This window comes from Protopterus annectens, chromosome 16.part0, assembly GCF_019279795.1.
Source record: "Protopterus annectens isolate FY-2018-M chromosome 16.part0, PAN1.0, whole genome shotgun sequence".
Lineage (NCBI taxonomy): Eukaryota > Metazoa > Chordata > Ceratodontiformes > Protopteridae > Protopterus > Protopterus annectens.
In genome coordinates, this window is record NC_056750.1 from 879015769 (window position 1) to 879030641 (window position 14873).

Genomic DNA, 14873 nt, shown 5'->3' on the forward strand with positions numbered 1-14873 from the left:
AGCATTTCTCCCCGGGCCTCCGCTGAAAACAGGCTCTGTGGAACCTAGTCGGACATTCCCGGTCAACAAATGTTAAATAAATAAATAAAATAAAATAAATAATAAATAAAATAAATTTGCCAGGAGAAGTAAGATCTACATACATTCAGTGACTGATCACTGATCAGATATAACTGGCTCACGAAGTAGGGAAACAAACACGTTCACAAGTAAAGATGTCTATCAAGCCACCACAGGCAAAACAATGATGAAAGAACTCGAACAGTACTATTACGGGTGGCATCACCCTCGGGGATGCACTCGAACAGTACTATTACGGGTGGCGTCATCCTCGGGGATGCACTCGAATAGTACTATTACGGGTGGCATCACCCTCGGGGATGCACTTGAACAGTACTATTACGGGTGGCGTCATCCTCGGGGATGCACTCGAACAGTACTATTACGGGTGGCGTCACCCTCGGGGATGCACTCGATCAGTACTATTACGAATGGCATCACCCTCGGGGATGCACTCGAACAGTACTATTACGGGTGGCATTACCCTCGGGGATGCACTCGATCAGTACTATTACGGGTGGCGTCACCCTCAGGGATGCACTCGATCAGTACTATTACGAATGGTGTCACCCTCGGGGATGCACTCGAACAGTACTATTACGGGTGGCATTACCCTCGGGGATGCACATCTGCGAGGATGTCATTTTTGTACAACAGCTGCTCAGCCTCGGGAAAAAAAGGCTTCTGTCAGTTGAGGCACAGCTTCCTTACCAATTCTGAAGTGCTCCCACTCCCAGTCAGACACTGTGATGTAAACTTTGCAAGTATCTTTGCAGTTTTAGCAGAGAGAGTGGATTACATCTAAGTTTTATCAGTAACTGCAGTACACGGTTTGGATGGCTACAGTTACTGTCTAGGATGCGACTGGCCTGCCTTCATGTATTCATTACCTGATATGCTCTAAAATGTTACAAGAGCATTAAAAGTCCAATAGACACTTGTGACTAGTTTGAAAAAAATACATATCTTATAACCTTGGTTTCGAAGATGAAAGGGCAACAGGATATATTACTAGAACATTACATCATCAATGAGGACAAATGGAAAAATGAGGATCTACAAGCCTGGTTCTGTAATGCAGAGGGTGAAGCCCTGAATGTGACCCAGATGACTGAGATTCGATTAGCAGCCCCAGGACTGGGACAGCAAGACAAGAAGTGGAGCTTGGGCTGCTCTTATAAGTTCATAGGTTGGTACTAGGCTATCGGCCCTAGGGCCTATGCAAGCCTAGCCATAACAATTCCCTGGATATTTCTTCCCACAATATTTACTTCTCCAGGCCCCTGTCTAGCAGGGTGAATGACATGATCCCCGGGGTGAATTTCCTATCTCCCATCCAATCATCAAGGTTCCTTTTGAAGAGGGCCAATGAGGCACTCTGCTTGATATGTATGGGCAGTCTATTCCAGAGTATGGGGAGTCTCTGGGTCAGGAACCTATCCCTCCAGCATGTTTTGTTCATTGTGATGACAAGATTTAGATCCCTGGAGCGTGTCGCTCTGAGGGATTGGGATTTCTTTAAGTGGAGCATGCCCAACAGCTCAGGGTTTGACATGGCCTTGTATGTTAAGCAGAGATCGCCTCTGAGTAGACGATATGCCACACAGTATAGCTGGAGTTTTTTTAGATGGTCAGTATATGGCATCTGCTTTAGGCCTATGATTCTTTTAGCGAGGTATTTCTGTGGCCTTTCGAGCTGTTGCAGATGTCTTGTGAGGTACATACCAAACGGGGCATTATACTCTATAATGGGTCTAATGAGGGATGAGTACAGTGGGACAATGACCTCCTTTTTTCTGGATGAAAAGCCCTTAGTGATGAGGTGTGCCACATAGAAGGATTTCCTGACTGTTGTGGCAATGTGGTTATCGAAAGTGAGACCACTGTCCACCTGTGTCCCTAAGTCTCTCATCACACTTTCGATGTTTAGTGTCCTGCCACCTATGTGGTAATTCATGGGTACATGTTTTTTCCAAAGGGGATAACTATACATTTCTTGGCATTAAGCTTGAGCCCATGGCTCTGGTACCAGACATCTGTTTCTGTAAGGCCCTTTTGTAGAATATCCACATCATTTGGGGATTCAATAATGGCTCCCAGTTTGCAGTCATCTGCAAACTTTGTTAGCCAGAGTCCCTTAGTGTTGGCCTGTACTTCAGAGAAGTAGATGCCAAACAAGAGTGGTCCCAGGACTGAACCCTGAGGTACTCCACTTGTCAATTGTCTGGAGCTGGATTTGGAGTCGGCTACTTTTACTGTCTGGGTTCTGTCAGTAAGCCAGTTAGCAACCCATCAAGTGACGTAGGGATTTATGCCCAGCTTAGTAAGTTTATCTATGATTCCAGAGTGGGGGGTGGTGTCAAAGGCCTTGGCGAGGTCCAGATAGGCTGTGTGGACTGCCTTACCCTCGTCCACAGCTCTGGAGACTGATTCAAAGAAGTCAATCAGATTCAGGAGACAAGATCGGCCCTTCACAAACCCAAACTGGGTGGGGTCCAGTGTTTGAAGGTTGCAAATGTCTTTGTTTAAGTTCCATGATAATGTGTTCCATGCCCTTGCAAATCAGGCTTGTCAGACTGATGGGACGGTAGTTCCCGGGATCCAAGGTGGACCCTCCCTTGTGGAGTGGGATAACTGTAGCTGTGCACCACTCAGTGGGCATGAAGCCTGAGGTGAGGCTATGATTAAACATGACACTTAGGTGAGGTGCCAGTTCATTTTGTAGTTCATGTAGTACACAGCCTGGGATGTCATCTGGTCCCATGGATGCTGTATTCTTAGCTTTGGAGAGTGCGGTTTCTACCTGTGTGGCTGTGATTATCGGAATTTGGCAATCTTTTGGTATTGAGATGGGCCCTTTAGGGGGTGAGAGTGGGGTGAAGTTGACACTAAATCGATCTGCCAGGATATTGGCAATATCCTTGGGATCAGTATATTTAATGCCATTCTGTTGTAACTCAGAGCAGATCTGAGCATTGCCATTTAGATTCTTGACATAACTATAGAATGCCTTGTGGTTGTCTTTGGAATCTTTGGCAATTTTATTTTCGTAACTAGCTTTTGAGGATTTTATGAGGGGTCTCAGCTTCTTACTGAGGCTGGTGAGGGAGTTTTTTGCATCCTGGGATTTTCCTCTTTTTTGCAACAGTTTCTTCCTTCTGTTGTATAGTTTGTTTATAGCAAAGGACCACCAGATTGGCTTCCTTTTTTTGGTGAAGAGCATCTTGGTTCTATTTGGGATGGCACGATTCATGCATGAGTGGATGTGCTCATACAGTGCCTTAGTGTAGGATTCTGCAGTCAAACTTCCAGATCCCATCTGCGTGGGTGTTGTGAAGTTTGTCACTTCTGACTTCAGTAGCTTGAAGTTAGCTTTGGAGAAGTTTTTTAAGGAGGTTTCCTTACTGGGGGGTGGGGGTGGGATGTGGATGTCAAGGGTGATTTGCTTATGGTCAGACCTGACCAATGAGGGTGTGACCACTGGTGTGGAGCATCTATCTCCCATGTTGGTAATGACCAGGTCTAGGATATTGGAGCCCCTGGTGGGACAATGGATTAGTTGATCCAGGGCATTGGAATTTATGAATTCCAAGAACCGTTGGGAAAAGGAGTTGTTACCCGAGTAGTTTTCCCAATTAATGGCAGGGTAGTTGAAAGCACCCAGTATTAGGGTGTTTGGTTGTATCTTAATATTTTCCAGTATGTTTAAAAAGGTGTAGTGAGAATCTTGGGGCATGGTTGGGGATCTGTAGCAAGCTACAATTTGGATTGCAGTCTTACCTAGTGTTAGTTGCACCTGGAGAATTTCAGATGCATTGTGTTGGGCAACTAGCCTGGAGGTGTGAATATCCTTGGTGAATATGGACACTCCTCCACCTTTAGTGTTTCGGTCCTGGTTTTGTGGCCAAAAAGTGTGGTAAGAATTGTAGCCTGGTATTGCAGGAGTGCTCTCTGGAGCCTTGAACCAGGTCTCAATTACTGCACAGATATCGATGTTCTCCATTTTTAGGAGTGCCGCGAGAGAGTGCATTTTGAGGTTTAGACTTCTAGCATTGAGTAGCATTACCTTCAGATTTTGCCTGCTTCTATCTGTTACGGTGGTGGTTTTATCCTTTGAACCTTGCCTAAAAAAGGCACTATAGGGGTGGCAAGAGCTTTAGCCAGTAACCTGAATCCCAGGGGTGACAGGTGCAGACCATCTCTGGCAAAGCATCGTGGTTTGTCGATCATGTCTTCCCAGGCAGACAAATACTGGATCCCCTTTGAATGACACCAGAAGCTTAGCCAATTGTTGAAGTCAATCATTTTGTCCTTATAATGTGGTATCATTCTTGGCGAAGGCAGGATGCTACTCAGGACTAGGGTCATACCTGCCTGGGTCACATGATCCAAGAGCTCTTCCATATCTCTTTTCATGTAGTCCAGGGAGGTACGTCTCAAGTCATTCACTCCAGCATGGACAATGACAGAGTCGTATTTGTACTTGTTGTGGAGTGACCTGAGTGCATGTGTTATGTGGCGGATCCTGGCACCCAACAGGCAGCTGACTGTAATTTTCTCCTTGTTCAGTCTGGTGAGTGGGACATCAGTGTGCCTGACTATAGAGTCACTTATGACTAAAGTGTTGGGTACATTGTCTTGCCTTAGGTGCTGTTGTGTGGCACACTGGTGTTGTAAGCTATGTGACACTTTGGTTGTGATTGGTGTTTGTTTGCTTTTCAGCTTCGGAGGTCCTTGTTGCTTGGGCAGGTTACTGTTAAGGGCATCCACATATGTGGATTTAGTGTTGCTATGTATGGGTGTTGGTGGTGTGGGTTTAGAAGGGCTATGTTTTGCTTGAGTGTAGTGCGGGTGTTAACCTTCTCCTCTTGACTGTCTAGCACAGGCTTGGGTGGAGAGAGCTTTCAGTTTGGCTATGTAAGTGCATCTCTCACAGGTTGTAGTGTTGGGTGGTAGGAGGAGAGGGTTGTCTGTGTACATGAGGCAATTGCTGCATTGCCCCAGTATGCCCAGATTCACCAGGTGGAAAGGAGAAATCACTGGAAGCTGTTCCTTGGACATGCCTGGTTTGGTGCTTTTTTTGTAAAGTACAGGAGCTGTTTTCCCTTGCCTTAGCAAGGTGCTTTGCAGTTACAGGCTGTTTAGTGCTTACAATTAATTTCTCTGTATTAACAAGGAGAGGTGAGTGCTTGTATCAGTTTAAGGCTCCTAGTGCTTTCCAGCGTGTATTAGAGCAAGTGCTAGTCACAGGGATGCTTAAAGGTAAGATGAAAAAAAATGGTTTATCCTAAACACTGCAGTGTGCACTAGGTAAGTTAGATGTGAAAGTAGGGAACTTAAGTTTTACCTGTCTACAAAGTTAAATTTTAGTGGAGAGTCACTATTTTTAAAATGGCAAGATAGATTGAAAGAGGGTGGTCACTTTTGTATTCTGGTACTATGGAATACAGTAGGATGGCCAATATATTTAAATAGTTGAAGGGGAGTGATTTCACAAAATGATGATTTTGTGCTTACTCACACTAAGCCAGTGAAAGCAGAGAGGAAATGAGATATATGGTCAAATTAACATAAGAGGCAGGCAACTACAAAGACAGTGGTATTTAAGAACATGACAGTAAGCAGGCTGGTGGGAAAAATTTCTGCCTGACTCACAAGAGACAACGCTGTGGTCTCTTTTGAAGTTTTAATATGCAGTTAAAAGCAGAATACAAGTAAAACACAAGGTAAAGAAAACAAATCACAGTATTCAAAATATAAAAAGGCAATAAAATAATACAAAATACAATAAATAAAAAGCAAACTAACCTTTCCTTCACAGCAAATTGTAGCAGAGTCTGGTGAGCTTTTCTAGTAAAGCTCTAGTAAAGTTTCTACATGATCTGTTTTCTATGTCATCAAGTTTAAGTTCTGTCCTTCTCTTCCACATCTGTATCTCATCATTTTTTTTGCTCTCTGTGCCCCACTATCTGTCATCATCATCCTCCTCCTTGCCAATTGGTCCATTTGTTCCCCATCGCTGGCGTGAGGGCCAGCTGGGAAGGGCTATTATTCAGACATCCATTGAGGTGATTTGAGATTTTTTTTTAATGCTTTAAGCTCTACTTCCTGTATGCACCCAAGGACTTGCTATGGGGGGATGTATAATGGGATGATTGTGGGGGCCTTCCCTTCACTTACACAAGGCACATTCCCTCCAAGAATGCTTGCTCCTCCCTGTGAAGCAATTAGTAATGGCTTTCCTGGTTTCCACCAGGGAAAGCACACCATCTCATGTGCCCCTGAGCACATGCAGTCCTCACCTCCTGTGAGAGAAGATTTAATACCTGCAGCCAAGACATGTAGCAGGTTCCAACCCCTGGCACAGGTGTCAGAATCACTTACCCTTTAATACCTGCAGCCAAGACATGTAACAGGTTCCAACCCCTGGCACAGGTGTCAGAATCACTCACCCTTTAATACCTGCAGCCAAGACATGTAACAGGTTCCAACCCCTGGCACAGGTGTCAGAATCACTTACCCTTTAATACCTGCAGCCAAGACATGTAACAGGTTCCAACCCCTGGCACAGGTGTCAGAATCACTCACCCTTTAATACCTGCAGCCAAGACATGTAACAGGTTCCAACCCCTGGCATAGGTGTCAGAATCACTTACCCTTTAATACCTGCAGCCAAGACATGTAACAGGTTCCAACCCCTGGTACAGGTGTCAGAATCACTCACCCTTTAATACCTGCAGCCAAGACATGTAACAGGTTCCAACCCCTGGCACAGGTGTCAGAATCATCGAAGATGAGCTGGAGGTTCTGACACCCAGTCAAACACTTGAAGAACTTGAGCAGTTTGAGAAAGCCAGTGAGAAAGAGTCATTCCTAGAAATGATATCCAAGATGATTGGTGCGGAAGACACAGCATCAGAATATTACTCAACAGGCAACTACATTTATACAACTTTTTCATTTCCCAGTGGAAGTCTGAAAACAATTACATCTAAACTTTCATGAGGTGCTATGCTCAATTAAAGTTAAAATTATAAGATGGAGTGTTAATTTAAGCCTTTCTGAACTTAACAGTTCTATGAAGACACTTACATTAAGTAAGTTACTGCAGCTCAAACCTCGGGCTGAGATGCCAATGGAACTGTTTCCGTGAGCAGTTAGTAGCGGACTTGGTGCAACTTTTGCAATTATATTTTACTTTTGGAGGTCATCTGTGACAAGTCCATTTGCTAAAACAGTTATTATAAGCACTGCAGTACTTAATTTGTTTGTTTTGACAAAATGAGGAGTCAACAAGGTTTGTCTCACCATAAAGCTATAGATCTGTTTTTACTACAAGGGCAACCAGAATTTAAAAAGTGAATAAAAGAATTCAAAATTATGCACATTGCTTTACATATTTTAGACTGCTGGAAAGTTATTGTCTCAAATGTTCAAGTCAATTGTAAACCCAAAATAGTGAAAGACACACTTACTCTCAGAAAACCAACAGTTTTGCATTTTCCAGGCTCTGACCTATGATCAAATATTGCTTCACTGGTGGCCATAACATATTTTTTTAGGTATGCATCATTTTCTTCCATGTCTTCCAGAGTCTCTACTTCTCTTTTGACCTCAACAATGGTATCAGACTCCTCCAAGTGGGTGGCAATAGCACAATTTGTTACGCATTTATGATTTTCTCCATCGCTTTCAGGAATTTCTGTTTCTTCCTTAAGATTTCATATTATGTTTTGTTCATTTTTTGCAGAGAAACTGTTGTTGCAATCAGTAATGTAGTGTATTATTTCAAGATAAAATTATCCTCCTGTGAAACAAGAAAAGACAGGTTAAATTGCTGCACACTACACTACCAGTTGTATCAATGTATTTTCCTTACACAACAAAATAACTAAAGACAAGCCCACCAGCAGAGAGGTAGAGTAGCTGACAAAGTGATAGCAAAACTGGTGATCTGGAGCTGGGAACAAGATAAAACTCACCACAGGTTGACATTGGAAGAAGGACAACCTCCCAGGATGTTCCTTATGAGTGGGCAAGGATAGTTGGTGGAAAGATGACCCCTGGGATACAGCAGGGGTCATTGTAATGTGTTAGCTGTACATTCATATATATATGAAGCTGGATGTGAAAAAGGGATGGGCCAAGAAATTCGCTCTCTGCTGCATCTGGCCCTATGCCAACTAAACCTCTTCTACAGACTCTATATAGGTCGACGATTAAACTGCTCCTCAGAACTTAAGGAAATGACACCTCATATTCCTACAGGGAGATATTCCCCACCCCAATGGGCACAACTGTCTCATAGGTTCATAGGTGTGTACTAGGCTAATGGCCCTGGAGCCTTTACAAGTCTAGCCCATAGGATTACCCTGGCATCATGCCATCCAACCTTAGTTCCCAGTGCCTCTGTCAAGTAGAGCTACTAGAGTGATCCCCAGGGAGAATTTTCTGGGTAACTGTTTAACAGGAGAAAAATCAGCAAAATCCATGTTGGATGCATCATGACACAGTTCAGAACAGCAGGGGAAGATGATGTCAGTCATGTTCTAGTGTAGCAAATAAGTTTCCAAGACAAGGTAATAAGTTGGACAGATGAATACAAAGTTGACTTTTAATGAGAAAAAATGTAAACAGAGTGAAACATCCATGCTGTGATTCTGATAGAGCATTTGCACTGCAACTGCAATTTCATATTCTGTACTGGGCTACTGTTAGGTCTGTGTCGTGTAAATTCAAGGAGGATCATGCATGCGACATGGAACTGATGCATGTGGGTTTGTGATGCTGAAAGCACATCTAGAATGTAGAATGAGTGATACAGTTCTATGGAGCTAGAGATTAGAAAAAAGAAACAGAATGTGTCACACTGTCCTACTGAGTAAAGTAAAAGTTGAGAGAGATAAATTATGGCTCACGTTGGTCTGTGGATTCAGACGACAGGTCTGTGACAAAGGATCGTGCATGTCAGTGGTGAATTAAGTGTTTCTTGGGTCCTTAGTGGTTTTCAGATGATAGACAACCCGCACAATCACATGATTTATTTGGATGGGGCACACAAATACACATGCTCTTGTGGACTTACCTTCTCAGTTGTTTTATTTGTATACTTGCCTACCAAATGGTTTCAAATTATATATTTTGCTTAACAAAACAAAACCTGTTTTTGTTTGAAATATGAGTAGTTCTGAACATTTTCCAACATGAAGTGAAGCTTTACAAATCATTAATAAATTACCAATTGCAGAACACTTCAACCATATAAAACCACTCAAACAACTTACTAAGCTGGGCATTAAACCCTACGTCACCCAATGGGTTGCTAACTGGCTTACTGATAGAACCCACACTGTAAAAGTAGCCAACTCCAAATCCATCTCCAGACAAGTGACAAGTGGAGTACCTCAGGGTTCAGTCCTGGGACTGCTCTTGTTTGGCATCTACTTCTCTGAAGTACAGGCCAGCACTAAGGGACTCTGGCTAACAAAGTTTGCAGATGACTGCAAACTGGGAGCCATTATTGAATCCCTAAATGATGTGGACACATTACTTTACAGAAACAGTTGCTTGGTGCCAGAGCCATGTGCTCAAGCTCAATGCCAAGAAATGTATAGTTATCCCCTTTGGGAAAAAACATGTAACCGTGAATTACCATATAGATGGCAGTACACTAAACACTGAAAGTGTGATAAGAGACTTAGGGACACAGGTGGACAGTGGTCTCACTTTCAATAACCACATCGCCACAACAGTCAGGAAATCCTTCTATGTGGCACACCTCATCACTAAGGGCTTTTCATCCAGAAAAAAGGAGGTCACTGTCCCACTGTACTCATCCCTCATTAGACCCATTATAGAATACAACGCCCCATTTGGTATGTACCTCTCAAGACATCTACAACAACTGGAAAGACCGCAGAAATACCTCACTAAACAAATCACAGGCCTAAAGCAGATGCCCTACGCTGACCGCCTTTTAAAAACTCCAGCTATACTCTGTTGCATTTCATCTACTCAGAGGCGATCTCTGCTTAACATACAAGGCCATGTCAAACCCAGAGCTGTTGGACATTCTACACTTAAAGAAATCCCAATCCCTCAGAGCCACACGGTCCATGGATCTAAACCTTGACATCACAATAAACAAAACATGCTGGAGGGATAGGTTCCTGACCCAGAGACTCCCCAGACTCTGGAATAGATTGCCCATACATGTCAAGCAAAGTGCCTCTTTGGCCCTCCTCAAAAGGAACCTTGATGATTGGATGGGAGAAAGGAAATTCACCCCGGGGATCACATCAGTCGCCCTGCTGGACAGGGTTCCAGGGAAGTAAATAGCCAGGGAATTGTTATGGCTAGGCTTGTATAGGCCCTAGGGCTGATAGCCTAGTACCAACCTATGAACCTATGAAATTATAAACTACCAATGTCCTTACTCATTACAGCCATTTGATCATATTTATTTCAAATGTCCAAGTGTGACACAAAGAAAATGACCAAAGTGAAGTATTCCAACTTGCTTTACACAAATACATACTATTGTAGCCAAAGCAGTCCATTTAACTGGATCATGACAGCAAAGTCAATCAATCATTCTCATCTACAGACAGCTCCTGTAACAAGCAATTGTAGGATCATTGTTGAATGTGTTCATCTTAGATGCCTAAGTGTGTAAAAAAAAAATAGATAAATAAATGATGTATTTGGACACAGTAATGTATTTCACATTTGTTTCATACAAACAAACAGAGGGTCTATATTATATAAACAGAGCATTAAAATGTCGACTCACCTTTGCTTGACCCCTATTTCTCGAAGCTGCACAACATCGAACTGCCAAATCATTGATTTCTTTCCAAGGGAAAGAAATTGGTTGGCTGTTTTTTTAAATCTGCCCTTTTCCTGACTGTAGTGCAATCTTGAAGTTAGTATATTTAGTTAGGGGGTGTGGGGGGGAAAGCTCCCCACTTTAAAAGTGTTTGTTGTAATGCGGTGTGTGTGTTTGGGCTACCGATTTCTTTCCCTTGGAAAGTAATCGATGATTTGAGGGTTTGATGTTGTGCGGTTTCAAGAAACAGGACTCGATCAAAGGAGAGTCGACATTTTAATGCTTCGTTTATATAATATAGACCCCAAACAGACAGTACTCACTGTAAAGTATGCCAAGTAATTTCACATAACAGTCCTGCAAAGCTAACCATCTAAACTAAGCAAATGACAAAAAGGTAGGTTACTGTTACTGACAGACAGCTCCACCCCCTCCCAGAAGTTCTAACCACTTTGCTGTATACGCCTAAAACTAAAGTATTACAAAAAATACATCTCAGCCTCTTTGAACAAGAATCAGGGTCAAAGCAAAAACAGAGATATAGTTGATATATTCCTATTATTATATACTTAGGAACTCACTAGAATACAGCTGCTGCATTAATATTTCTTTTCTGAAGGATATAAACTCAAATTTCAGTTATTATACAGTAACTGTGATCCCCAATGACTTGAAACCACAAACTTTCTGAGAAAGAGAACAAAAATATAAGGCAAAATCAGAGATGGGCTGTAAAATCAGGGAAGGCTTTGCACAAACAGTAGCCAGACAGTAAAGTATTCTGACAGGTGACGCAACTGCACACTATTCCTGTAAAGCTAAACCATTTAAACTGTGCAAACAAGAAGAGGGCAAGATATCTTGCACCACTGTACCAATTCGCTCATTTGTGCTAATCCCATAACTGCTGCTATCCACTGCCCTACACAAAAACGATTTCCCTAAAAATAACACTACACAAAATACTCGCACACAGATGTACTCTGCATATAGTAACAACACATACAATACTAAAGGTATCACCTGACCTAGCCCTTGCTCAAATTCTAATCTGGAAACACACATGCACTCTGATCCCTCAACATGAAAAACACTCACAAAAACATCAAATCTATAGCTTTCTTTAGCCCTAACTCTAACCTTCTCAACACACACACACACACACACACACACACACACACACACACACACACACACACACACACACACACACACACCAAAACTTTTGGTATATCTGAAAGTTTTGTCATTATAGCAAAACCTCACTTACTTTCACACAGCAGTAGTACACATAAAGGAACACTCAATATTCCTAGCTTCAACATTTCTGGCACTCAGTAACAGAGTGATTGAGTTCAATGAAAGAACACAACAGTGAACTCTGTCAATTAAAAGCATACTTGGAGATGGAAGAGAGTTTACTCCAACCATAAACACACACAGAAATATCTACCGAGAATCAGTTCTGGTCCTCTGCTGATTTGTCTCTACCGACAACAGGCCAGTGACCCCTCATGTTGCAACCATAAAAGCAAACAATTCTACAGAAGTCACTATCATATGCTTTCCTTTCTGCACAAACACTGGTTTCCAAACAAAGAATTAGATATTAAGTTCAGCAAGATTAAAGTAATGTTCTGCAGGACATCTGCTAGACTGAGAAAAATTCCCTCAGACTGAGCAGTCTTCTAGCCATCCAGTCACATCAATCTGCCTGTCAGGATTAAAAACATATATTTATCTATATCTTACCTCAAGCTATCAAAAACCATCCACTCCCACTCTTTTAAACCACAGGTTTGGCTTCAAATACTTGCAGGCTTTCTGTGCTTTGCCATCCTAAAGAATAACGGGGAAAGCAGGGAGCAGAAGACACCAGCTGCTTTAGATATGGTCACTACAGGTCATTTGCTTAAAAACATTACTTTACTTTAATTACTAAATAAAGCAAGTAAGAACCCCGTAGCTGAATACCATCACTGGACAGTGTTGTGCAAGTGCAAACATTACGCACCGTGACAATACAAAAACGAATACTTACAGTTTAACTTGACTTTTAGATTTAGTCTTTAAAAAAAATAAAATAAAAAAAAAGTAAAATCTGATCTTGTTAGAAATTATGTTCAGCACTTAAGCTAGCTAAAATGAATTTGATGTGCTGAACACAAACTTCATTTTCACTGCAATACTGATTGACTTCATGGCTCTAAGCCCTGGCCTGCCACTCTAATTCGACCCTATTGCTATCTACCACTAGTGGATTTGATTCTGTGGACATGTGAAATATACCTCCGATACACAGTGTCCTGTGGACATCTACGGGGATGGATACTGAATAACTATGTGCTCAGCATTGGTAATCAGATCTCAGATACAAAAAATGGTTATGTTGTCCTACGGAGAACAGATCTTATTTAAATAAATGGATCACTTGAGTCTCTGCTATTTGGAAATAGTTCCCATAAAACAATGCTTGTTGGGGTCTATGTTGTTTGTGAACAGATTTATGATAATGAATGGTGCAAGTTAAACTTTAGGGTTGGAGAACAGATCATCTAATATGAATGTCCTGATGAAGAACAGATCTGAGTTACACAGTGACGCATGCCCTCCTCTACGGCTGGGAAAACATATCAGTGATACAAAATGGCGCATGTGGTATGCGATAATCATACAAGTATGGAAAAATTGATCTCTGATACAAGATGATGCACATTATCAAACAGAGTTGAGAAACATATCACTCTTACAGAATGACTTGTGGTGGTAGTCTGTGTAGTTGAGTAAAATATCTCAGGGGTGGAATGTCTCATTTAGGTCTTGGGTATTAGGAACAACACTTGTGATACAGAAATACTCATAGATCAAAAGGGCTGAAGAATGAATTGGGGAATAAAATAGCTCACCTGACTAAGGGTTTGCTGGTACTGATACAGAATGGTTCATATGACTCACTGGGGATGAAGACTAAATCTGTGATACGAATGGCTTGCCTGGTGTTTTGTGTTGTGGAGTATATGAGGTACAAAATGGCTTCTCTGGGTCACTGTGATATACATAGGATCATAGGAGGTTACAAGGCTATCGACCTGGAGGTCATTTCAAGCCTACTGGTTTCATTCCAATGCAATACCATAGATACTCTAGTCAATAACAAAGACTGCATTTAGTAATGACTGCCCATGTCCAGGAGGGTTGAGGGCACTATTCCTGGTAAGAATTTACTGTGTCCAATCCACTCATCCAGGTTCCTTTTGAAAAGTGTCATAGAGGTTCTCTGCTTCACATGGATTAGCAGCCTATTCCAAAGATGCTGCAGTTGCTGGGAGACAATCTGTCCCTCCAGCATGGCCTATTCAAGTCGCAGGCCATATTTAGGTCCTTGGAACACGTAGCTCTAGCCCTGTTTAACTTAATGATGTGCAGCAGCTTCATTAGGTTTGCATCGGAAATTGCTCTATAAGCCAGGCACAAGTCTCCCCTAAGAAGTCTATACGATTTAGAGTATAGCGACAGGGACTTTAGTCGGTCTGTACAAGGCAAATGCTGGAGTTCCTTAATCTTCGTTGTTAGAAACCTCCAAGATCACTGCAATTGTTGCACGTGCTTTGTACGGTAATGCCAAAAGGGGCATTATACTCAATTATGGGCCTGATTAGTGAGGAGTATAGAAGGGTTAAAACCTCCTTTGCTAATGAAAAGTGCCACATATAAAGGCCTTCCTTACTACAGTAGACACATAGTGGTCAAAGTTAAGGTCACGGTCTACTTGTGATCCCAGATCCTTTACCACTTCATTGGTACACAGGGCATTATTATTAATGTGATAGTGTGAAGGGACATTGTTTTTATCAAAGGGAATGATGATGCATTTCTTTGCATTCAGTTTGAGAGCATGACTAAGACACCAGTCGCTGGTCTGCATAATGCCCTCCCGAAGTATACGGACATCATTTGGGGATTCAATAATTGCACTCAGGTTGCA

The 14873-nt window shown here is 42.2% G+C and overlaps 1 protein-coding gene across 1 annotated transcript in view; it reads right to left on the reverse strand.

Annotated features, from left to right (window-relative positions):
- LOC122790381 (gastrula zinc finger protein XlCGF26.1-like) overlaps positions 1 to 14873 on the reverse strand; it is a 149705-nt gene that overhangs the window by 101372 nt on the left and 33460 nt on the right. Inside the window, exon 2 of the mRNA XM_044057895.1 lies at positions 7536 to 7867. Within this exon, the coding sequence (XP_043913830.1) occupies positions 7536 to 7643 (108 nt within the window). The 5' untranslated portion in view covers positions 7644 to 7867. The remainder of the gene's footprint in view (positions 1 to 7535; positions 7868 to 14873) is intronic.